The following is a 27,218-nucleotide window of genomic DNA, read 5'->3' on the forward strand; positions in this document are numbered from 1 at the left end:
GTCCAGAGGTTAAGAGCACTTGCTGTTCTTGCAGAGGAGTCAGGTTTGTTTCCTAGCACCCACACGCTGGCTCACTGTTGGTCCCAGCCCCCACAGGGTCTCTGAGAGTGGCTGGTCAGCCAAGTGCATCCTGTTTACTGCCCCAGCCTTGCCCCACTGACATCAACATCTAGCATGAGGAAAACACGATCTCTTCCACCTGGGGTTTTTCCACTGTGCTGTAAACCTGTATATAAGGCGGCTCCCTCTCTACAATAAAGAGACCTCTTAGCTCAAACGATCGGACGTCTTGTCTTTCAGCTCAATCTCCAGGCTTTCACCCAATATATTAGACTTGCTCGTGGCACAGGCACCACAGCTCACAACTATCCTTAACTCAAGTTCCACAGATCTGATAGCTTCTGACCTCCACAGGCACCAGGCACACACATGGTGCACATATATATTCATACAGGCAAAACAAACACCTAAAAAAGTGTTAATAATGATGAAAATAAAATGACAATTTAGACAAGTACACAATAAGGGTCCTGCAGGTCTGTCGCTCCAAGTTGGTGCTCTGCTTTAGTCTGCACTAAGTACTTAATAGGAGGAGGATTTACTTGGCTCAGTTTCAGGAAGGCCATGGAAGCTGGGGCAGGCTTGTCCTCAACAGTAGGACCATGAGGGAGCAGCTCTCCATTATCGTGGTAAATCAGGAACAAAGGCCCACCTGCAGAAACCCACTCTGCCAGTCAAGCCCCACCAACTGAAAACTCCACAATCTCCCAAAGCAGCACTATGAGCCAGGAACTAATGTTCACATACATGAGTCTGTGTGGGACATTTCACATTCAGTGTCTACTTCTAGGTTGAAGGTTAGCCAGGCAGCAGTAACAGAATGGAAGGATGACAGCAGAAAGAGGACATGCTGCCGGGCGTTGGTGGTGCACGCCTTTAATCCCAGCACTCGGCAGGCAGAAGCAGGCAGATCTCTGTGAGTTCCAGGACAGCCTGGTCTACAGAGCGAGTTCCAGGACAGGCTCCAAAGCTACAGAGAAACCCTGTCTCGAAAAACCAAAACCAAAAAAAAAAAAAAAAGAAAGAAAGAAAGAAAAAGAAAGAGAAGAAAGAGGACATGCTGTTTATTTCAGATGTGGGACAGTCATGGGTACTTATAAAAACTTTAGTATTTAAATAGTACTAAACAAATGTATGCATTAAAACTTTGCTTTTACATTATGAAATTATAGTAACAAACGGATGTTATAAAACTGGGTGGTGGGCCGGGCGGTGGTGGCACACACCTTTAATCCCAGCACTCAGGAGGCAGAGGCAGGCGGATCTCTGTGAGTTCGAGGCCGTGCTGGACCGACAGCCTCCAAAAACAATACAGAGAAATCCTGTCTCGTAAAAACCAAAAAAAAAAAAAAAAAAAAACTGGGTGGTGGTAGCACACACTTTTAATCCCAGCACTCATTAGGCAGAAGCAGGTGGATCTTTGTGAGTTTGAGGCCAGCCTGGTCTACAGAGCAAGTTCTGGGACAGCCAAGGCTACACAGAGAAACCATCTCAAAAAACAGAAACAAAAAACAAAACAAAAAAGTTATTGTCTACTAAAAATTTAACTTTATACCATATTTTCGGGCACCAGTCAACCTCCAAAAACTTAACCCTCTAAAGACTGGAGGGAAGGCTTGTATAAAGTTACTATGGAGACCTCAAGAGGGGATGGAGGTACCTACCTGATCGCAACTTCAGAAGTAGCTGCTGTGGTTGGATCTGAGTTATGTCCTCTGGCCGGAGCTTCTCTGCCATTCCTTTGCTGCGGTTGGTGACATTTTTATTCTTCTTTATAGTCTGGGAGCCTCTTGGATTTTCTATGTCACTTGGCTGGCAGCCCTTCTTTTTTAAAGCTTCTAAATCATCACAACGTGCAGAAGTAGGCATTCCTTCTTGTAAAAATGTCTAAGTGATATGTAAAACACTGACATCAGCAAAAAGTATAACAAGCATGTTGATATAATTATTACTGCATGTAAGCAAATTACAAAAATCATTCATTTAAAGCTTTTTAACAAAAGTTTCCCTTCATTCACATCATAGTAAGTGCTCTTATACAAAGACAATAAAATGGACTCTGAAGAGAGTACTATTTTCCCCAGACTAAGCGCATATTTTAAAAGTCCCACTTTAAGTTTAGAGTGTGTCATCACTCACTAACTACATCCTTCAGTTCTTGGTATGCTTCACAGCCCCTCATTACAGATGAGCCCAGACATCAGCCAGAAACTTTTCTAAAACTTTCTCTTAGAAAAGCCCTTAGAAAATCTTTCATATTATGGAATATTCTTCCCACAGACCATCAAACAACTAGATGTTTAGGAAAAGCATATTAGCCTAAATACATCCCAATCGATAATGGTTTCTATGTGTGTGTAGAAAATATAGCACAAATTTACCTGACTGGTTTTTTTTTTTTTTTGAGACAGGGTTTCTCTTGTAGCCTGTCCTAGAACTCACTCTGTAGACCAAGCTGTCCTTGAACTCAGAGATCTGCCTGCTTCTGCCTTCTAAGTGCTGGGATTAAGGTGTATACACCACCTGGCTGAAAATAATGTAAATGATGGCTATTAAATGAGTCTTTTTATTGTTCTTAATTTTTATTTTATTTATAAATGTGTTCTGCCTGCATGTGCATCTGTGCACTGCATGTGCGCAGTGCTGACAGACGCCAGAAGAGGCTGTCAGATGCCCTGGTACTGAAGTTACAGATTGACTGTAAGTCCCCATGTGGGTACTGAGAATAGAGCCTGTGTCGTCTGGAAGAGCAGACAGTGCTCTTCTCCGGGGCTCTCTCCAGCCCCCAGATTTTTATATTTTCACCTTGAACTTTTTAAAGGTTCTAATCCTATTAGGTGGGTACTAGGGAGGTGGCTTAGTGAGTAAAGTGCTTGCCATGCAAACACGAGAACCTCAGTTCTGATCCCCAGCATCCACATAAAAGCTGAACATGCCAAAGAACATCTATAACCCTGGCTCCCGGTCCTGGAGGAGAGAACAGTGGGTTCTCGGACCCTCTGTCAGGGAGCCAGGGTTCAGCCAGTCTAGCTGAAACAGCAAGCTCCAGATTCAGTGAGTGATCCTGTCACTAAAAATTAAGTTGACATGCCACACACAACACCCTGTTGTTTGTTCTCCAACACACCCATGAATGTGCAAACACATATACAGCACAAGGCAAATGTAACTCAGCGAGCACATTTATACAACCAGGGCCGAGGAGTCAAAACTAAAATATTAATTTACTATCAAACCTCAAATCCAACAAAGTACAAGCTCCTAGGAAATTTTCCATTTCTTAGTATTTAACCAAGCCAGGGAGTCGCATAAACCTCAAATACAATTCCACTGAACACTTTCCATAAGAACCTTTAATAATTTGAAGTTATGCCCCAGATATCAGAAGCTAAAGTATGTAAACCTTTTTAGGTAACTTTCAACTACAGATAACCTTGGGCCCATAAAATGTTTGCTGATGGTGTCAGCAGTTGCCAGATAAACAGAACCTGTGAAGTAAACCTGCCTGTTTTAACCCACCATTTCTAGCAACAACAACTAAAGCATGAGCTATGAAGCCGGCATTGATGGCGCAAGCCTTTAATCCCAGCACTCGGCAGGCAGAAGCAGACAGATCTCTATGAGTTCGAAGCCAGCCTGGTCTACAGAGCTGGTTCCAGGACAGCCTCCAAAACAATACAGAGAAACCCTGTCTCAAAAAACCAAAAAAAAAGAAAAAAAAAAGAAAAAGAAAAAAAGCATGAGCTATGTTTCTCCTTTTCTGGAGAAGGAAGGCAATTTTACCCCAGCGTACCATCAGAAAAATTCTGAAATAAAACAAAAACCTCTCATTTTATCTTCACTCTGTCAGATCCTAAGTTGTATCTGACATCTGAAAAATTAGGACTTTTGTGTCCAAACACCTGAGGGAAGACATACACAAGGACCCAAGTATGACCTCAAATTTACTCACTCCAGTTTTAGTAAGCTTTCTATAAGGCACCACATCAGGCAAAGTACAAAAATCTTTAAAGGAAATAAATGCAAATTCGAAAATCCTAAACTCGGATTTGCATTTATGTCCTTTTTCCCCGGGGCTACGTTTTGAGGTTTGAAAGCCCACACTATTCTGTTAGCTCGCTCTGCCTCTTACTGTGTGGACCGGGATGTGAGTGGTGAGCTACTGCTCCAATGCCTGCCTGTCCACTGCTGTGCTCACTGCCATGATAGTCATGGGCTAACACTGCTGCGAACCCCAAATTAAATGCTTTGTTTTATAAGTTGTCTTGTAATAGTGATAGAAAATTAAAACATGTGTCTAGTGGGTATTTTATCAAACAGGACAGTTCTGACCACCACACACTACTCAATAAACACTGAGTCAAAGTCCTTCCAAAATGTCCTGGGACCCTAGGCATGAAAGCCAGGCTTGATGGAGCATACATAGAAGGTGGAGGCAGGAACTTCACAAGTTCAGATCCTGGGCTATACTAAGAAGTCAAAAGAGCCTGGGCTGCATCATACTGTGTATCTTATCAGGTGATTCCTAAGAATAAGGCTCTGAGTGAGGCTCAAAAATCAGAGAACAAATAGCATCAGAAATCTTACCGTATTTGTACACCACCCACAATTTGGCCCTGCTTGTATACATTCTCCACAAGATTTGGCATTTGCTTTTAGACATCTATTTTTATCTGTTAAAAAAAAAAGACAACTTTAAAGTTTCAAAGAAAAAAAAGGTCACAATGAAAGACAGATATGTGATAAACATACACGTTAAATATGAACACTCCAGCCTACTTACTAAGCTACAGTAGCTAGTCAAAAAAAACCTAACAGTCCGGGATCCCCTTGACCCTAAGAGTCACAAAAGGGCAGTCATCTTGTCTTTTGTATGACAGACTAGAAACCATTGGCCTAGCTATACAACAATGGACTATTCTGTTGAAAAGCATGATTTTAGCACCTTTCGTTCTGAATGGTTATAGACATGCTGGTATTCTTATAGCTGGGTCAGGTTTCGTCGTTTCCTATGACTTACAATCACACACCCATATCTTCTGGAATTTCACTCCACTTTTAGTAGGTTACGTAACTCCACGTCCATAATCATCCAATCTACAACCACTTGAGTTTGAATTTCTTTGATTCAATCTAGACTGGCACATCTTTCTAGTAGAAAACACTAGCAAGACTGTCTCCAGTTTATCTTTTCTGATGAGAATATAAACTGCTCTTGAATTTAAAAAATTTAAGAGATCTCCCACAATCTACTAACTGAAAGAAAACTCCTCTAACAAGTTTTTAGGTGTGGTCCTTGGGATATAGGTTCTGGGTGGTTGTAGGTTTTATGTATCAAGTCTCCTAATCAGTATCTTTCACCATTTTCACATGTCCATCCTGAGGTCCGATCATTCTAATTATTCTATTTACTATATGATTTTTTGAGATTTAAACAGTAGAACCAGGTATCCACTATTCCAGATGTAGATGATTAAGGTTGCCAGAGAACTTTAAAATGTCTTCAGTTTGCTTCACACTCTTATAGATATGCTAACAATATTCAAGACTTCTTGATCACAGAACAAGAGTACCTTGTAGAAAGTAAACTATTCCTGAGTTTTGTTTTGTTTGTTTTTAACCTGCTCATAACCTAGAGCTTTTACTGAACCAGGGTGTTTAGCCCAGGCTAGCCTAAAACTCATGATCCTCCTGACTGTTTGTCTTCCAAGTGCTGGGATTACAGACATGTGGCACTATGCCCCACCTAGTTTCAGTTTTTTAGTTGCCAATGGACACTTCATAATCTACCACTGTACATGTTTATTTTTTTGCTTCTGAATATATTGAATGACTCCGCCTTTGTTCTGGTCCCTTCAGCACTCTCACATTCTCCATATGCTATCGTGTGGTCTCTGATACACTGTCATCTGGGATCTCACTATCCTCACACTGAAGTGAGGGACAACTAACTGATGATGAAAACCCTGCAGACCTCTTGGAAACCTCTGCCCTCAGTCACAGTGAGATAGCGTGCTGCAGAACTCAGGAGTAGTGTGATCTAACAGAGGGTTGTTTTCCCACCCCACTCCCTCAGGAATCTCACTGACCAAAGACTACTGACACAAGATGCTGAAGTAAAAAGACAACAAAAAAACAATGTTTTTTTTTTGTTTTTTTGTTTTACCTGTTTGGCCAAATACAGAACAAATCAAGCTGATGAATCCAATCCAGAAAACCAGTTGCAAATTCATCTATAACAGAAAAGAGTGCATCATTACTGAGAGAAAATATCAGATACATTACATTCAACCTTCCCTTTTTCTTCTCTCCAACTTCTCTACATTGTCATCTGCCTTTCTTCCCCAGCTGCTTACCATACCTTTACCTTCACTATTCCAACACCTCACACTACACTTGCAAAATGCATTCCTGTCTTCTCTCAGTGAAATGTTTTAGCATTCAACTAAATATCACAAAATCACACATCAAACCAGGCAGTGATGGTGCACACCTTTAATCCCAGCACTCGAGAAGCAAAGGCAGGTAAATCTCTATGAATTCAAGGCTAGCCTGGCATACAGATCTAGGTCCAGCACAGCCAGAGCTACACCAACAAGCCCTGTCTCAAAGGAAAATAATAACGGTAATAATAACGCACATGTCCTAAAGAAACCAAGTTAGTATTCCTACAAGCAGAAAGCTATGGTAGCATATCCTGTAGAATGTCCATCCCCACAGTCTCCTGGAGCTCTCAGTCCAACAGGCACATTCAGAGGCCCAGTCACCTCAGAACCTAGGGTACTTTCTAGAACTGAATCAGCCATCTCCATACTGACATCTCCGCCACAGTTTTTATTTCTCCCCAGGCTAAAACACAACATCGTATTTCTTCAGTTTGCTTTCCTGTTACTTTCTTTTTTTGCAAGAACATCAAATATGCATGGAATTGATAAAATAATCCCTCAGCTTTCTGCAACAATGAAAGGCTTCACTATATATCCAGAGTCTGTAGTGTCCTTTAAAATCAGGGAGAGGGGCCCTCAGGTAATTTTCTGTATGTTAAACAAGCAACTTTTAATCATTACCTCTACTTCTATTCAACCAATGTTTTCAGTTCCATGATTCATTCCTAATCAAATATGCTCAAAGATGGCTGAGATCAGAGACTCGTCAGCTAACACCTCCAGTCTAGTATACATTCACATGCATCTGCCTCTCACACAGAATGAAAGGGGAGCAGGGAATGTTGTCCTGGGCATAATCCCAGAATGTAAGAAGAAGAAACAGGAGAACTGTTATTAAGTTCAAGGCCAGTCTGGTCTAAATGGCAAAATTACTGTCTTGAGAGACAGAAAAAGGGGGAACACTAGGAAGGTAGACGCAGGGGGGTCAGAAACACAAGGTCATCCTTCCCCACATAGCAAGTTCAAGACCTTGTCTAAAAAAGAAAGGTTCTTTAAATTCCACATTAACACTGTGTATTTCTTTTACAACTCTTCATCTTCAAGCCCTTATATCTTGAACAGCTCTTCCCAAACACACACACAAAAATTCTGTTCTGGTCACAGGCCCCTTTCATGAGGAGTAAAGGCAGGCATATTACTGTGCCATGAGACATGGTCCTAATATGGGATGAGCACTTCTGCTCCTCTGCTTATGCAGACTTCCCAGAGACCTGAGAGGGGTATATCTAAGAGCCATCTACCTGCAATCAGGCTTATTCCAGGAAATGAGTCCCTCCTGGAGCTACAGGTTGCTGCAGATGGCTTGGGACTACATCCAAGTGGTGACTAAAACCTGAGTGTCATAAAAGCAAGATGTTCTAAGGTTTGTCTAAGGTCATTGTAATTCTCAACAATTCAACTACTAACACAGATGACTAAGAGCAGAGAACATGCCACTCCTGCGGAAGCGGATGATCACAGTATGAGGATATATGCATTCCTTCAGGCTACTCTGATACTTGCTGACTAGCCTTGAGAAATCTTTCAAAATACCATACAAGTCAGAGAGACACACTGTGACCCAGAGAAAATGATGTTTCCCAATCTGCTGAACTTTAAACCATTACTGTAAGTGCCGAAGACCTCTACTACAAATCTTGATAGGCCAAAGAACCTACTAAAGTCTTATGAAGTGTGCCAAGCCTAGAGGCAGGCAAAACAAAGTTCCAATGTTCAAGAACAGCTAAGAGAACAAGGAAAGCTCTGGAGACAGTTATCAACTCTCCTGTAAGGGTCTGTACGCTGGCAAGAAACAGAGGCGCTGCTGTTGCTTGGTGGTATTCATAAATGCTGGAAAGGGAAGCAGTAAGGACAATGACAGTAACTAGAAGGAGCAAGTGCCAGGAGCATGAGACTGAAACCACACTTTGGAGTGACCCTGAGAGAGGTAGCACAACTAGTATCTGGACCAAGTGCTTACATGAGGCAGAGTGGGGGGAGGTGTGAGAAAGACTGTGTCACAGTTCCCAGGCCTAAAGCCACAACCTTGGGAGCAGGCCTATTCAGCAGGTGACCCTTATGCTGAGAAAGGGGGCTTAAATGTTCCCTATCAATGGCATGTCACTTAAGACAAATCATCATCAGAGGGATGATGGATCTAAACCTTTGTCTGCTTTTCTTAGACAAAGGTTGTTAACTGCCCTGGTCTGCACTTCATCTCCTGAAACTACTACAGCTGATAGATACTCCTTACCACACATGGACTCACCCTGAAAAGGACATCTTCTCAGACCTTATCTTAGAGTCTACATCCATTTGCTTATAAACTCCTTAACTATAAGGTAAAGCCTTCCCCACACTGTCAGGTTTTGTGTCATCTCTAAAATACAAATGCCTCAAGGAAATTACAGTTCATAGACAACAATGCAAACAATTACAATACAGTATCTTTTCTGTGAAGAGGATGAGTGTGGATAAGGTCTCCAGAAGGAAGCTGCTTTCACACTGAACTTTCTGCAATGCTGATTAGAACTTCAACAACTGTGCAGAGTTTGAAATGTTCCAAGTTCAGAGCCAAATAATCTTGAGCCATCTTATTCCCTCTTCATAGTCATTTACTGCCTGCTATTCTAATTAGGTTTCTATTGCTGTATTAAAGACCATGATCAAAAGCAACTTAAGGAGAAAGGGGTCTATTTGGCTTACAGGTTCATCATCAAGAACGCAGGGCAGGAACCTGAAGACAGGAACTAACGCAGAGACCATGGAAGACTACTATTCACTGACTTGCTCTATGTAGCTCTGCTCAACCTGGTTTCTTATACACCCCATGACCACCTGCCCAGGGGTGGCACCTGGGCTAGGCCCACCCACATCAATCACCAATTAAGAAAATAGCCCCCAGTTGGGAACCAATCTGATGGAAGCATCCATCCCATTGAGAATCCCTCTTCCTAGGTACGTCTAGGTTTGTATCAAATTGACAAAAATCAACCAGCACATGACCTATCGGTTTTGTGACCCTTCCATTAGGTAAATCCTTCCAAATGAAGAAACAGACCACTAATTATCTTTTGGAATGCATTTACTTATCAGACTACTTCAACAAGCTCTAAGAGTGTCACCATGTATTCGCTACTTGTCTACTCTTGTAATAAAATACCATGACCAAGGCAACTTTATTTTGGGCTTATGGTTTCAGAGGGTTATAGTTCATGATGGCAAATCAGAGATACTCCTGCTCCAAGTTATAATTTTTCCCATCAGATAATTGTCCTCCTTTGAGATGCTCAACTCTTTACTCAAAGGATTAAGAAGAAGACTTACCTGTGTACTTCAGATTTAATGTTTGTATGTATGAGTATGCACATAGAATTATTAAGGATTTTAAGAATTTTTTTACCTGTACTTCCTCTCAACAACAACAAAAAGGTTTTTCAAGGTCTCTATCACAGCCTAGGTAAGAAACAACTCTAAACATTCAAAGAAAAGAATGGTCATTTGACAAGTGGTGGTGGCTTACACCCTTAATCTCAGAACTTGGGAGAAGAGGCAGGAGGATTTCTGGGAGCTCAATGTCAGCCTGGTCTATAGATGTAGTTCCAGGATGGCCAAGACTACACAGAGAAACCCTGTCTTGAGAAAGAAAAAAAACAAAAAAGGGGGGAGGGGAGGGGAGGGGTGGGGTGGGATGGAATTGCAGTGGTGCACTCCTTTAATCCCAACACTTGGGAGGCAGAAGCAGACTGCCAGGAAAGTCAGGGCTATACAGAAAACCATATCTTTATTTTAGGGGGAGCGAGAGGAGGCAAGCGGGAGATCAGATCTGCATCATACTGGCTAGTAGATTTTAATGATATAGTTAATCTAGGAGATGGTTTTTAATGGCTTCTACCAGGTGTTCTGCTTTGCTTTCTGCAATAAAACACTGACCAAAACTAACCTGGGGAGGAAAGGTACAACTTCCAGGTCCACCACACTGAAGGGGTCAGCACAAGAGCTCACTCATACAGGAACCTGGAAGTAGGAACTTAAGTAAAACCATAGAGAACACTTTATTGGGCTGCTTCCTCTGGCTTGTTCAGCTAACTTTCTTATACAGCCCAGATCTACCCAAGTAGGGATAGCACAGCTGACAGCGGACTGAACCCACCTACATCAATTAGCAATCAAGAAAACGCCTCAGAACATGCCTAGAAGTCAATGTGATGGAAGATATTCATCCACTGAAGTTCCCTCTTTCCAGATGACTCTAGGCTTGTGTCAACTTGATACCTGAATCTATGACACCAGCCATTTCTCTCCCTGAAGACTGCTTAACTCCCTACTAATCAACTTGATCTACATCAGATCCTAGTAAGCCTTTCCTAAAAATTGGAAATAGTATTTAATAAATAAAATGTGGCTACCACATATACAAAATGTGATGCCTGCCTAAGAGGAGGAACTGTAAATCAACGTCTCCAAAAGAAGCTGCATTTCAATCAAAAACACCAACGGCAGTTTATGCTGGAGAGGATGTGGAGAAAGGAGAACACTCTCCTCCATTGCTGGTGGAGTGTAAACTTGTACAGGCACTTTGGAAATCAGTATGGTGGTTTCTCAGGAAAATGGGAATCACTCTACCTCAAGATCCAGCAAAACCACTCTTAGGCATATACCCAAAGGATGCACATTCATACAACAAGGAAATCTGTTCAGCTATGTTCACAGCAACAATATTTGTAATAGCCAGAACCTGGAAGCAACCTAAATGACCCTCAACCAAAGAATGGGTAGAGAAAGTGTGGTACATTTACACAATGGAGTACTACTCAGCTGAAAAAAAATGGCCTCTGGAAATTTCAGGCAAATGGATGGAACCAGAAGAAACCATCCTGTATGAGGTAACCCAGACACAGAAAGACAAACATGGTATGTACTCACTCATAAGAGGATATTATATATAGAGCAGAGGATAACCAGCCTACAATCCATACCACCAGAGAAGCTAGGAAACAAGGAGGATCCTAAAAGAGGCATACATGAAAGGAAAAGGGGCAAGATCACCTGAATAAATTGGGAGCATGGGAGGGGGAGGGAGGGAGGGAGGGAGGAGAGGAGAACATGAGGGATCAGGAGGTTTGAGTTGGAGGAAGAACAGAGAAGGAGAACAAGAAAAAAGATACCTTAATAGTGGAAGCCGTTATGGACTTAACAAGAAACCTGGCACTAGGGAAATGTCCAGGAATTCACAAGGATGACCCCAACTAAGAATCTAAGCAATAGAGGAGAGGCTACCTTATATGCCCTTCCCCTATAATGAGATTGATGATTACCTTAAATGCCATGCTAGAGCCTTCATCCAGTAGCTGATGGAAGCAGAAGCAGAGATTCACAGTTAAGCACTGAGCCAAACTCCTTGAATCCAATTGTAGAAAGGGAGGAGTGACGAGCAAAGGGGTCAAGACCATACCAGGGAAAACCACAGAAACAGCTGACCTGAGCAAGTGGGAGCTCATGGACCCGTCTGACAGCTGAGGAAACAGCATAGGCATCCATCCAGGCCCCATGAATTCCGGTGTCAGTTGGGGGGCTTGGCAAGCCTATGGTACCTCTGGCAATGGAACCAGTATTTATCCCTAGTGCATGAATGGGCTTTGGGAGCCCTTTCCCTATGGAGACACTCTCTCAGTCTAGATGGGAGGAGGGGGACCTAGGTCCTGCACCAAATGATGTGACAGACTTTGATCACCCACCATGGGAGGGCTCACCCTCCCTGAGGAGTGGTGGGATAGGGAGATAATGGAGGAAATGGGAGGGCAGGAGGGAGACAGAACTGGGATTGGTACGTAAAATAAGATTGTTTTTAATTTAATAAAAATTAATTTTAAAAAAGAAGCTGCATTTCTAACTAAATCACTTGTGAGGCTGCATTTAAATGGCCAATTGGTAGGAGTAGAGGATGGCAGGGCTGGGGACAGAAAGAGTAAGTAGGAGAAATCTAGGCTCAAGAATGAGAGAAAAGAAACCTAGGGCCAGAAGCCAGGCATCCACCAGCCACCCAGACACGAGAGGCAGTGAAAGTAGAGCATACAGAATGAAAGAAAGGTAAAAGGTCCTGAGGCACAGATGAAGAGAGTTAATTTAAGTTATAAGAGCTAGTGGGACAAGCAGAAGCTAAGGCCAAGCATTCATAATTAATAAGTCTCCTTGACATGGTTTTGGAGCTGGCTGAAGGCCCAAAAGAAAGCCTGCTTATAAGGCTGGGGTTAGAGAAACACACATCAGAGATCATTATCCAGGTAGTAACTGAAATTAAGAACATGAGTGAAATTATGAAGAAATGATAATGCCCCCTTCCTGCCCCCTGCACCGCTGAGGGCAGATTTAAAGTGGCAAAGACATGGAAAGGGAAAAGACATAAGATAAAGCCAGCCTCCCAAGAACACAGCAGTCACCCAGGCTATTATAAATGTACCACCCTGAATACGGGCAATAGTTTTCACCACAACAGAGCTACTGCCCCACCAATTCCTTCTCAAGTTGGAAACCAGGACAACTGTGCACAAAGGAAATTGTCAATAGCATTATGGAGCAGAGCTGTGGGTCCAGCAGCTGCTGCACACCCTAATTTATAAAGGCACATTCTAACACTTTGCTCATCTGTAACTACTTTAACCCTTGGATCTTTCCCATGGATCTGGGTCCCCAAGAGAACCAGATCTTAGTGTCTTACCACAGATATAGCACCAAGTACTTGGCTCAAAGATAATGCTCAACCTTAGGATAGCTCTCATGGTACCAAAGGCATAATACAAGCTTCCAAAAGAGGGAGGCAGCCAACAGTCCTACCTAACTATGATGTCTATGAGCCACAGTAAACAGCATGACCCAATAACTCCAGTGCAGTAGGAACAGGCATAATTTGGCAGTAGACTACAGTTCTCTAATTGAATTTAGCACTTCAACAAGAGGTAAAACCATGCCTGATACTGGAAACCTAGCTAACTACTCAGTCCTAGTGACGTCATTCACTAGCACATAGTTATTGGAGGACTCTAATTTACATAATCCCTAAGAACAATCTATGAACATCTATCCTTATATCCACAGATAGTAGTCTTCACCCCTCACCAAGAAAACTTCCCTTTGCAACAGAGACCATTATATAAAACAACCAACCAAAATAGAGTTTTGGAGCCCAGTACCAATGGATACATCTACAAAACACTCACATTTAAAGTTCAGGGACACTGAGGAAGAGATAGCAGAAAGAGCAGAATATCAGGAAGTTTGATGTCTCCTAGTAACACCAGAAGGTATATACATGAAGCCTCTCCAACATGCATGAAGTATGAGCTGAACAAGGATGACACCAATGGACATACCAAACTGAACAGAAAAAAGCCCAGGACTAGAGGCTCCTGAGGAAAGCTGGGAGCGGGAAAAGCAGTCGTCCCCAGGGAAGAGGACACCCATTAGCTGTCCAGTGCCAAACAATTCAGCCCTGAAAACATATATGCATGTAACATTAAAGCAGGTTATATTTAGGAATATATACATATATCCTATACATATATGTATGCATTAACAATCAATAAAAAGAGGCCATGAATTTGAAGGAGAGTGGGAAAGGGTATATGGGAGGTTTTGGAGGGAGGGGGAAAATGCTAGAATTATATTACCATATAAAAAAAAATAATGCTCGCCGGGCGGTGGTGGCGCACGCCTTTAATCCCAGCACCCGGGAGGCAGAGGCAGGCAGATCTCTGTGAGTTCGAGGCCAGGCTGGACCGACAGCCTCCAAAACAATACAGAGAAACCCTGTCTCGCAAAACCAAAAAATAATAATAATAATAATAATGCTCAAAATATTTTGCTGGACCATATCAAATTATATAACCTTGTTCTCTGACATTACTCAGGAGCTCAGAAAAAAAATGAAACCACCTCTGTTTTACAGATGAGGAATCCAAACCTCAGGTTAAGTAACCATTTAAGTAACCGCACATGGAACTGTCACCTGAGTTCCTGGACCCAGAAGCTATGACCTTATTCTGTGCTTCATTAAGTACAATCTTTGAAGACCTACTTAGCTACTATTTTAAAAGAATGATCATCTGTCTAGAGTGAGAACTGATTCAGAGCACAGAAATGGAAAAAGCTTATGATTGTTTATGGGTTTATTTATTAAACATTCAAAGTGAATGGAAGTCACCAATAGATAGATACCAGTTTTGTATCCTGTTCCCACAAATTCATCTTAAGGTTAGATTTTTTAACCATATTCAGTTTTACCTAATGCAACATAATTCATTCCTGAGCAAACTATTAAGGATAGCTTACAAATAATCTGTTTAGTAACAATCAGTCCACATTTACAAAACTGTTTTAATCTTCAGAGTAAACTTCTCTTTATTCAAAATTAAGCCTTCCTGCATCTTAAATCATTATTAACTAAATGTTTAATAAATGAAAATAACTCAATTGGTATTTCCTTTTACTTTTTTTTCTTTTTAAGACAGGGTCCCACTATGCGACCTTGAACTCTGTGTAGAAGAGGCTAGCCTCAGACTCAGATCTGCTTTTCTCTGCCTCTCAAATTCTGGGATTAAAGGTGCACACTCCTTTTATATTTACAGATGAAATCTTTGAAAGCTTGATGTATATAGATTGTGTATCCCTTACTCAAACTGCATGGGGGCCAAAAGTACTGGACTTTTTTCAGACTTTGAAGTAGCTGCATGTGTGTAGTGAAATATCTTAGGAATGTCTTATTAGTGTTGGCTTTCCTGGAGCTTGCTTTATAGGATCTAAACATAAAACCCCCTTATGCTTAATATGGACCTTAAACACATGATTGAAGGTAGTTCTACTGAACATTAAGTGTACCTGCATACCACTGACCCCTGAAGCGACACTAGGTGCAGAACTTTCTTGTGCCATGTTGACATTCAGAGATTTATATCTTGAACCATTAAAGATTTTCAGATAAAGGATGCTCCACATACTATCATTGTAGAGATTCATTATTCTTTTGGAAGAAATTACTTTAAAAATAAGGAAATGTCTCAGGCACCAAAATTACTTGCTCAGTTCAAATCCCTCATACCCATGTAAAAAGCTGGTGTCAATAGTGTGTGCCCATAATGCTAACATGGAGAGTGGGCAGAAAGGGGCAAGGGGACCCCAAGGGCTGGCAACACAGCCAAATCTGAGTTCCAGGTTCAGTGAGAGATCCTGTCTCCAAAGAATAAGGTAGAGGACGATCGAAAAAAGCACCCTGTCAACCTGTGGCCTCCACAAGGTATGTGTAAGCCAAGTCACACGAGATGAAGCACCCGACAGCTGGAGATGAAGCTCAGGGTAAAGCACTAGCCTGCATGTGCACGACCCTGTCTTCATCCCCACTGTCACAAGTATCCACCAGATAACTTCTTAGTAGGAAATGTTCATGTAATATGGGCACATCTGTACTCTTTCCAATGAATTAACCAACTGAAAAAAACAGTGCATACCCAGTGTGTGCTAGGGTTGTAAATAAAAAGTTTCTAATAAGAAAACCTCAGGTCAAATCTCAAAGCCCAAGGTCTTGACAAAATTAGATTTCCAATATGAAAGACAAAAGATTTACATCATTCTAATACTCCCTTTGTTCTAGCATAGCATTTTAAAAGATTTTTATCTTAATGATAGAAAATATGCTACTTATATTTAGGTATGTCAATAAGTATCTCCTAAATGCTACATCACCATTTCCTGTATCTGCTTTTTAAAGAGAGCAAAAGAGCTGGGCATCTTTAACCCCAGTGTCAGGTGGCAGAGGCACGTGACTCAGTTTTGGGTCAACCTGGACTCCATAAAGAGTTCCAGACCAGCCAGAGCTACACAGTAAGACACTATCTCTCCAAAATAAATGACAAATGATAGATAGATAGATAGATAGATAGATAGATAGATAGATAGATATTGGGAGAGGGAGGGAGGGAAGTAGAGAAGGAGGGAGGGAAGAAGAGAAGGGGGAAATAAATAGATCAATAACATTTTAACACATAAAAATAAATGTTCAAGAAAGTACAACAGGAAACTAAAAGACTGTAGGAATTAACAAATGGTTCCTTCTACTGTCACCCATGGACAATAAAAAGATGGAAAGACCTTGAAAAAAAAGAAGCCAACCTTTTGAGTTCCGTATCATCTGAGGGTGAGATGTGGAGATGAAGTCCAATCACTTCAAGATAACCTTTCTCTTACAGGAAGAACAATTAATACTCAACTTTTTGTCTGACAGGAAGAGGTATGATGGTGACTAGGGAGTCAGTCACTGACCCAAATACTAATAACAAGAAAAAAATTAAGTATTAACAAAATTTAGCAAAAAGAGCCAAGTGTGGTGGTACACACCTTTAATTCCAGCACTTAGGAGACAGAGGCAAGTGGATCTCTGTGAGTTCAAACCAGACCATTCTACAAATCAAGCTCCAGGACAGCTAGGTCTACAAAGAGAAACCCAGTCTCAAGTAAACAAAAAAATTATCAAATGCATGGTGAAGAAGGAAACAAGGACAAAAATAGACATTAAGTAATCCAGCATGGGAACTCTAGTATCACCTCACTGCAGCTTACTGCCCTAGAAGTACACAACAGTCCCACTAGACCACCTCCTAAACGCCAGCCGGGACTCTACCCTGACTGCAGACAAAAGACTTGAAGAACTCAATGAAAACCCTTTCTAGTCAATAAAACATTTGTCTGAGCCTAAAAAACTCTTAACAATGAAAGCTGTTGTTTGAAGCTTAGCACAATGGTTCATGCTTATAATCCTAGTACTTTGAGGCTGAGGTTAGAGGATTTCTGTAAGTTTGAGGTTAGTTTGTTCTATACAACAAGTTCCAGGTTGGTTAAGCTACAACAAAATAATAATAATAAATTAACATGTGTTTGATCCCAAAGCTCACAAAAGACTCTGAAAACAATTCACTCACAACACAAATAGATACCTTAATAAAAGAATACAAGCTGACACAACAAATCTACAATCCCTAACTTGAGATGCTTCCACTATCCCAAGGAAAATCAGAGTATGGATATCCTCTTCAAAAATCATAAATTCCAGGAATATAATCAACAAAACAAGATCAAACCAGATGTCACACAAAACACAAACTAGCAAAAGAAAAGGAGAGCAAACATGACAAAATGTGTGGTGACTCAACAGACAACTGACATGCATCTCCAACAGTCAGTCCACAGTAAGAGAAAAACAGCCTTCCTTCCCGGAACCATCTGCTATCAAAAGACTTTACCTAGCAAATGAGACTTTCCAAACTAACCTAGTAAGTTGTGCCTTTAGACTTTCTATGTACGCAAATTTTTCTTCCTTTCTGTTTTTTGTTATTTTGTTTCTCCCTATGAATGGGGAAAATGTAAATTATCAAATGTTTCAGTTGACAAATGCACTTTGTTCCCAAATGTAAGTGTGCAGAGGATCCTGGCAAAAGTTAACTACCCAGGGCTGGAGAAAGAAAGAAAGAGAGAGAGAGAGAGAGAGAGAGAGAGAGAGAGAGAGAGAGAGAGAGAGAGAGAGAGAGAGAGAGAAGGAAAGAAGAAAAACAAGGCCCAATGCTTAAGAGCACTTGCTGCTCTTGCAGAGAGAGGACTCAGGTCCACACCTGGCAGCTTAAGACATCTGTAATTTCAGGACCAGAAGTTCCCAACATCCTCTTCGAGCTTCTGCTGGCAGCAACATACACAAGGTGCACATGCATACATGCAGGCACATACGCATAAACATAATCTTTAAAACAGAAAGTTAAATACTTGTAAGTAGTAACAGCATTTTCCTTCTATACGTAAATTTCCATTAGGAAGAATTTTGAGTTACATTTCTACACTGCATATTTGTAATTTCAATTAGGAGAATTTTGAGTTACATTTCTACATTGCATAATCTTATCTACTGGTTTAAATAGATTATTCTAAAATTCTTTCTTGATCAAATTCATTTTGACCACCACCTTTTATCATCTCTTCCTTCTCTCTCCCTTCAGTTAATGGAACAAGTCCAACCCAGGCATACTACACAATAAATGCGTAAAACCAAATTACAGAAATCACTTCACCTCTCTTTTTACTCAAGAGTAGGCTGGGAGTGAGTGGCACCGATTTCAGAATTTTTGAAAGGATAAAATATAACGATAAAGGAAAAGTTCTAGCAACAAATATCTTTGTACTGATTTTCTTATTACTAGCAAGTACTTAGTGATCACAGGAGAAAACAAAACCTGAATGACTATTTAATATGTATTTCTCAACTTGTTCTGTGCTAGAGACTGAACACAGGACACTAGTATGAACAGACTTTACCACAAGAGACACCTCCAACTTCTGCAACACTTTTAAAGTCATGCTTCCATGCATCTTTAATAAAGGTAACTTTTACTTCTGTTGTATTTCATTACATTTTCCAAATGTAACAGCAGAATACTAAATGTACAGTTTCAAACTTCAATATCCTAATAATCAAATAGTACAATACCACTCCTGACCTAAGGGCCAAAATCATAACATGAAATAAATCATAATCTATAAAATATTGGCTGTATTGGAAAGAGCTATTAACATCCTAATTTCAGAGTATGAAGTTTATCCTTATTCAATATTCAGTACACAGGTAGACTATGAAATAGACTTCCATGCTTCAAATGGCACATACTGGGTTCTGCATGTGAGTATTTCCACCCCTCCACTGAACTACATTCCTTAAGCAAAAAGCAATGCTTTTTTTTTCTTCTACCTTTGTGACTTTTACTTGTTTTTTGTTTTATTTTATTTGGACATTTATTCTTTTAATCTTTTAAAGATCATAATCTTGATGTTGCCTAGCACAAAAAAAATGGCAAACTTCCAGTGACAAGCAATAATTTGTTGTTATTTTTACTATTTTTTTAACTAATTGTATTCATGTATGTGTCATACCTTGAGAAGAACTCGGTCCTTTGTCTTTCATTTCCATGACATATACACAGTCATATACAAGTAATATTTGCCAAATTAGACAGGGCTCTGCCTCAATTACACTGTCTTTTGGTCTCTTTTAAACACATCATTCATGTCATCCATACCTTAGCTCAGCCCATTCCTCATTCAGACCTCATCTTCTCCACCAAACCTTCCAAAACCACTTAAGCCACAGATGACCTTTTAGTCAAAACTGAAAGTATCATCTGGCATGGTACACTGACTGTAGAAACAACTCTTTGGTTTCTGTCATGTTTTCCTGAGTGGAGCACAATACAATTGTCCCAACTAGGGAATTCACTCAAAACCAAAGACACTCAGACCTCTTCATTTACACTCTGTTCTCAGTCTCAGCACACAGATGAGCTAATGCACAAGTAAAGACACCCAGACAAAGGGCTGCCCGTAATAGACTTAACTAATCAGCACTGGCAGATTCTTCTTAGGGTCATTTGCACCGCATTTATACTTTCTTATGACACAAGAAAACGGCTGCCCAGAGCTACAGAGACGGTTCAACAGTCAAAAGCATTTGCTGCTCTTCCAGACAACCCAAGTTCAGTTTCCAAAGTCACATCAGGTGGCTCCAGGAAATCTAAAGCCTCTGGCCTCTGAAGGTACTTGCAGTCATGTGTACAAACTCATATGCAGAAACACATCTATATATAATTAAAGATAGTTTTTTATAGATTTAAAGAAAATGGTTTCTCATGAAAGAACAAAAATTGCACTCTGCAGTACTTAGATCAGGCAGCCACTAGCTCTCATCTCAAAGTGAGAGCCAAGTGCAGATGTGAAACCAAAGCCCTAGAGAGTGGAGCACCAACATCACACAGAAATCCAGTATCAGAGCCTACTCTGAAACTCAGGTTTCCCAGAGAGAAGCCTCTCCTAAGTCAAACTGGGGCTCTGACCACTGCTCTGGGGGAAGGGTGTAGAAATAAGCTAGTCTTTAATTTAAACACACTAATAGCTAGAAACCCTACAAATTCCTACACACTCTCTAAAATGGCTGGCAAAGTAACCAAACACTCAGAGAAGAAACTGGGAGAGTGAACTGCTTTCTCTATTCCTCTTCTCCTGTGCAACCCTTAAGAGTTCCCTGAATCTCTCTCAGCCCTTTCTACTCCACACTCTGGTACTTTTATCTGCAGCCTACACTATCAACCAGTATTGATGGATGGATAATTCCCAATTCCAAGCCACACATCTCTACCTATGCCCCAAGGTCACCTTTCAAGCGCTCAGCATTGTAGATCCTACCCTCTTGGGGTCGCATGCTCTGGGAAAATGCACCACTTAGCCATTACCTTTCTGTTTCTGTCAACATGAACTCCTGTGTCACCAATGCTCCTTCCTAAACAGCATAATTCTTGTTTCCCCACCCACTACCACTTGGGATCTCTAAGATTTTGAGTCTCACCATAAACCATATAAAACATAATAAACACTTTGTATCTAAAATGTTCTTCCTTACAGTCCAATGAGTCATTTTACATATCCCTAGGGTTAGAAACTGTATTTTGAAGCCTTGGTATAATGAGACTGTTCAACAGGCTAGAGTCATCAGAGAGAAAGAGGCCTCAGTTAAGGAAATGCCTCCATGAGATCCAGCTGCAAGGCATCTTCTCAATTAGTGATTAGTGGAGGAGGGCCCAGGCTATGGTGGGTCATGCCATCCCTGGGCTGGTGGTCCAGGGTACTGTAAGAAAGCAGGCTGAGCAAGCCATGTGAAGCTAGCTAGAAAGCAACATTCCTCCATGGCCTCAGAAACAGTTCCTGCCCTTCTTGAGTTCCTGTCCTGACTTCCTTCGATAATGAAATATGGAAGTGTAAGCTAAATAAACCCTTTTCTCCCCAGCTTGCTTTTTGGTCATGGTGTTTCATCACAGCAACAGAAACTCTATCTAGGACAGTGTGCTTACATATACATGTAAATTTGAAGGAGTCTTTTTTTCTCATGTACACATTTCATGATAATATGCATGCTAGACATACTGGTAAAGATAATTATTATCTTCTAAAGCCACACACCAAAAATAAAGTTTTCAAACTGTGAGAAATTTACCAGCTACAGCTTTGCTCTTCTTCAGACAGCTCCTGAAAGTGAGGTACACTGTTGTCACCTACCTATTTCTAACCTGTCAGTGTTCCGTGGGCTGCCCTTTAGGCCCAGAGCACTTCCATTTTCTGAGACTGTATATTACTACCACCCAGATTGGATCCAGAAGGCTCGCTTACTCTTTCCTCCCGTTATCCTCACATCCCTGACTACCACCCAACTGACATACAATAAACAAAACATACAATCAAGTCACAATTAAACAGTAATATAGCTGAAAACACTAATATAACCAACTCCCCAAAACTCACTCATTTGCAGATAAATGGTAAAAGCTTATTTTAACATATTCACAGACTATCATCTTCTATCATCTTGGATTCCAGCCACAATAAATCTTCAAAGCTGCTGGGCTTCTTACATATCAAGAATTTTACATTTAAATTATGAGGAAAAAATCCTCTAAAACTTTCACCAGTTACAACATGTTTATCTCATCACTCTGGCAGCATAGTTAAGAGCAGTACATTCACAGAACACTAGTAAAGGTACTGTCTTCAGACAACATGCTGTGTTGTACACCTTCCTCTCTACCTGTAAGCCAGAGTTGGCTTCACTAGCAAAAAGCCAAACAGTAAAGGAACTACATTAGGCAGCAAGCATTCTGGACAAAGGTATTAATTTTCAAGTTAATCCATCAAACCAATCAATTTTCCCTATAATAACCAGTGATGAGAGTTGGTCATTGTCCTTGGAGTTAATCAACACAGAACTACATTTTCATTTCAGTAATACTGATCCAGGGCAGAGTCAAACTAGGCTGACCAGAAAACTAAAGACAATTGGTGTTAAAAAAAAAAAAAAAAAAAAAGCACTAAACCCAGGGCCCGGTGGTGGTGGTGGAGCATGCCTTTGATCCCAGCACTAGGAAAGTAGAGGCAGGAGGATCTCTGAGAGTTGAAGGCCAGCAACAGAGCAAGTTCCAGGACTGCCAGGGCTACTGTTTCAAAACCCCCAAAAAAAGTACTAAATCCAATGATTCTTTTTCAACTCTGTTAATTCTGTACTTGCACTTTTCATTTACAGAATACTGAAGATTAAAAGCAATATGAGGAGATGGGTGCAAAACAAAACAAAACAAACAAAACAAAAAACCAACCACCAGAAGCTCAATGATTAAGAGCACTGGCTGCTCTTCCAGAGGACCTGGTTCTATTCCTAGTACCCACATGGTGACTGACAACCATTTACAGTACAGTTCCAAGGGATCTGGCTCCCTCTTCTGTCCTCCACCAGTGCTCCAAGGCACACTGAACACTTACATGCAAATAGCCACCCACATAAAATTTAAAAATTAAAACTTTAAAAAGGTAGCAACCTGGGTCACTGAGATGGCTCACCACATAAGCACATACAAGTGTCTTCCTAAACCAGGTAACCTGAATTCAAACCCTGAAATCCAAGTAATGGAAAAAAAACAAACCTCACAAATTTATCCTCTGACCCCTACACATGCATGTCACTACACCCACACACAAAAATAATTATAAATTAAAATTAAAGAAACCATCTTACTGCAGAACTTTACATCCTTTTAAAAAGAACTCAACAACACAGATTCTTCAACTGTAGTCCTACGAATTCAATACAGATAAGCTAGATAAGCTTTCCACTCACATAAGAAACCAGCATTCTAGTATCTTCTACTCTCCCCCAAGTGCCTACATACAACATACCGGTGTTTCATGTTTTATATTTGTCCAGTCATTTATCATTGATGAATTAATCAAAAAGTCATAAATATTAATATCATACTGAGATTCTTAAGTCCCTTCTCTTCTAGCCTTGATGTCCATAAACGTGTAATAGGTTAACTTTCAACTAAAATTTCTTAGTCCTTTCTACAGGTTATCTAGGATACGACCTATTTTAATGGCTGTGTGTGATTTAAGAAAGAAATCTAATCAAAATTCACCCAACATTTATTTCTGTACTATGGAAGCAACAACGACAAAAGTAAGACATAAAAATAAAGTCATACTGCCGTCTTCATATCCACATGGTACGACAGAGCCAGGAAACCTTCCTAATGCTACCAAAACATTCTAGGAAGTTTGCAGATCTTTTTAATGTTCCAAGGAGCAATCAATGAAAAGGAATCAATATATGTGGGGCATTAATGTCTAAACTTGCGGTTTTACATTTTTACTTGCTGTGTCTTGTTTTGTTTTGTTTTTTAATCCAGACTGGCATTGCCCTAGAATCCTTCTGCCCTACACCTACTTTATCTTACATTAGGCGAGGTTACTTGAAGTTCAAGCATGGGCTCTGGAGGTGAACTCTCCAAACTACTTAAACTCCTGCACCTCGGTTTCTTCATTTGTAAAAGGAGATAAGCAGTCCCGATACCCCCACGGATCGGGGTCTTCAGTGAGGTCAGTACATGTAAACACAGGCTGGAAACGGGGCCTGACCCTGTCGATAGTACCCTTAATTGGTGTAGGAGCTTCTTTTCTCTTTTATAAATGAGGAAACGGAAACAGTATAATTTATCACTCACTTTACCACTGAGTGCTAGGTTTCAAATTAAAAGCTAAAATTCACTGTGGCATTCGGAACCAGGGCGGTCATAAGCCCAGCCTGTCACTAGGAGGCATGAGAAAGGGCAGGCACCAACCACACTGCACGAGGCCCCGGGAGGCCACCGCCTGGAGGACCACGGACGCCGCGGCCTGGTTCCCGGGGTCCCGCGCTGCGCTCGGGAAAGGAACCCCTCAGGGGTCCCTGGGCACCGCCATCCCCGTCGTACCCACCCTTGCCCTGCCACGCCCCGGTGTGACAGGCAGGGCTCGCGACCCTCCCTCCCTCAGAGTCCCTGAAGGCAAAGGCCAGGCGGGGCGGAGAGCTGCAGCCGGACGTGGCGGCGCGGCCGAGTCTCCGGGACCGGACTCGCCCGGGCCAGGCAGCGATGAGACACACCCGGTCAGCCCTGGTGGCCCAGAGCCCACGCCCGCAAGTCCGCACGCCCGCGGCCTTACCTTTCAGCAGCGTCCGCCCTGCACGCGGGCGGCCGGGACTCCGCCGCGTTCCGCCTCTCGGGGGGGTCTCGGGAGGGTGTCGGCGGGCCTCGGCCCTTCGGAGGGTCTCGGGCGGTGTCGGCGGGCCTCGGCCGCTCGGCGGGTCTCCGCGGCTCTAGAGCGTGTGGGCGGAGACTCGGCCCGCCGACTCCCTCAGGAAGCCGGCCCGGCCCCGCCCCCGCGGCGAAGATCCCTCTCCCAGGCCGGCCGCCAGGCCTTTCTCTCCCTCCGGAAACGCATTCCTCCGCGCCGCGTCAGCCGCGCCCGAAGGAGGGGGGAGGCGGCAGGAAGAAGGAAGGTGGGGCTGGGTGCAGACAAAGGAGCCAGGCGGCCTGGCCCTTTCTGAGAGGGCATGGCGCTGCAGTAGCCTAGGTGCCCGCTACCCGGCGGGAAGGCCCAGCCGAAGCCGGTGTCCCGGGCCTGACCTGTCTGTGGGCTGAGGGCCGAGGAGGATGGGGTCGTAGCGTTCTGCAGACAGCTCTCGAACCTTCCGACCACCCTGCCCGCCTGGAAACTGCTTTTGCTCGATTCTCTCCACTAGGAAGGCCAAGTATGAAAAGGGAAAACCTTGTGTTTATGGGTTCATTTTCTCTTCTCTGTGAAAGAAAAATAAAATTGAAAAGAAGCCAGCCAGTCTCAGAATCTTAAATGAGAAGCTTGAAACTTGGACTTTGGCACATCATACTGAAAGCCGTGTGGCGGGCAGATGCCATCACATCAACTTACCCGGATAGCGATGGGCTGCCAATAGGAGCCGGGCACTCTGCCGGAAAGACAGCTCTCATTGCCAGGCTTATGAACCCCAGAAGTAGTGTATCTGTTGCTGTGGAAGAGTTTAAAAAGGGGGGGATGTCCAAATAAATACAATAGAAAATAATCACTATGGAAAAGGTACGTATTGCCCATCAGCAAATCAAGTGTATTGTTGAGCTAAACTCCTGAGAAAGGAGCATCGTTTTTCCTAATTAGTAAATGACTGAGCTTAGAGGCTCCTTCTGCATCAGCAGCCCAGTGGTAAAGCTCCATGCCCTTGCCTTTAAAGGTATTGCTTTTACCTCTTCAGAGTTAAGCCATTCGCCCAGTCTTCGAACAGGAAACTGCTATATAAACATACTCCATCCATGCTTGGCCTGCACCGCGTGAGTGTTTGATTTGGGGAGGCGGTAACAATCTACCACAAGATCCTAAGCAGGCTTCTCAGACAGCTCTAAAAATCAGTTCCTCAAGAACAGTTATCAACAGCTACTTAGGAGACACAAAAGTAAATGGTGCCCCAGGGGTCAGCCTAAACCGAAGGAATCCAATTGACATGCAGAAATATGTCATTGATAAATACAATTTCTACAGACAGAAGCTGATAAATGCAGCAACTGCTCAGAAATGTAGCTGTACTTGAATTCATACAGATGTTAAGAGGTGGACAGTTACTTGGCTATCTAAAATGCATGACTTTCGTTCTAGTTACTTGTCTCTTACTGGGACACAATACCTGACAAAGGCAACTCAATGAAAGGATTGATTTTAGCTCACAGTTTCGGGGCACAGTCCATCTTTGACAACGTTGTGGGTAGCAGCAGCTTGATGTCATATTACACCCACAGCCATTGACCCTGTGCTTTAGAGATTGTAGCATTACTGTGCTGTTAGTTATTCTCCCCAGCAATAGCTGCTGCACCTATTTAGCAATAGAAATCTTTCAGTGAGGAGTGATGTACAAGAAACAGTAATGAGGGTCATCAAAAGTCTCTGAATATATTGTATTAAAAAAAATTTAAGAGAAATCCCTGTCCTGCCCAGAATCCTTCTTTGGTTGCATTTCTCTTGGTGCTAGAGCATTCTCTTCCAAATCATCAGGATTTCTACTGCCAGGCACAGGCCCAGCAGCCTCAGGTTAGGAAGGTGAAATAGTTCAAGTTGGTACACATTCTCACCCTGCAAAGGTTTGAAGTGGGCCCTCAGTCGTGTTTTGCTGCCCCTGGACATCCTCGCTGTCTTTCCATCCAGCTCATGCATGGACCATGGTATCTGATGGCTGAGCAGTAGTGGGATTTGGAGTGTCAGACAGTTTATATTTGAAGCAGTCACAGATGAGATGTGCCTGTGTTTTCCAAACCACAGGTTCCCTTTCTTGTAGAACTCAGGTCACAAACCATCATCCACATTATTTCGACAAGGGGTAGTCCTCCTTTAGTCATTGTATCCACAATCCTTACCTCGGGGCCCAGCATTGGCCCCCAGCACCAAAATCTCCCATGTAATCAGCATGTAGACTGATCCTCCATCTTGGACCAGGGTACAGGGGAAATGCAAAAGTCATCTTCCTTATAACTTACACACAGAGTGTCTCCATGTCTCCAACTCTATTAAGAGATGATGAGGAAGACTATTTTCTTGTAAAGAAGACAAAATTGCCCTTTGGTCACCTCTTTATGTGCATATAATCTTGCAAAAGGAAAACAGGTTACTCTGTCCTAAATACAGCACTTTTTCTTTAAAAAGAAAACTTACATGTGCAGTTATTTTGCCTGCATGTCTGTATGTATACCACATACATGCCTGGTGCCTGGGGTCCCTAGAAGCTGTCAGATCTGG

General features: G+C 42.1%; 1 protein-coding gene across 1 annotated transcript in view; it reads right to left on the bottom strand.

Moving 5' to 3' along the window:
- The window catches only part of Itgb1 (integrin subunit beta 1), a 46,802-nt gene extending 22,076 nt beyond the window's left edge, over window positions 1-24,726 (bottom strand). The window contains exons 1-4 of the mRNA XM_040755275.1: window positions 24,588-24,726; window positions 6,227-6,293; window positions 4,648-4,733; window positions 1,725-1,947 (exon numbers count right to left, since the gene is read on the bottom strand). Of these exons, the coding sequence (XP_040611209.1) occupies window positions 1,725-1,947; window positions 4,648-4,733; window positions 6,227-6,293 (376 nt within the window). The 5' untranslated portion in view covers window positions 24,588-24,726. The remainder of the gene's footprint in view (window positions 1-1,724; window positions 1,948-4,647; window positions 4,734-6,226; window positions 6,294-24,587) is intronic.
- Between the last annotated feature and the right edge of the window lie 2,492 nt (window positions 24,727-27,218).

Source organism: Mesocricetus auratus, unplaced genomic scaffold (genome assembly GCF_017639785.1).
Source record: "Mesocricetus auratus isolate SY011 unplaced genomic scaffold, BCM_Maur_2.0 Super-Scaffold_100013, whole genome shotgun sequence".
Taxonomy (NCBI): Eukaryota; Metazoa; Chordata; class Mammalia; order Rodentia; family Cricetidae; genus Mesocricetus; species Mesocricetus auratus.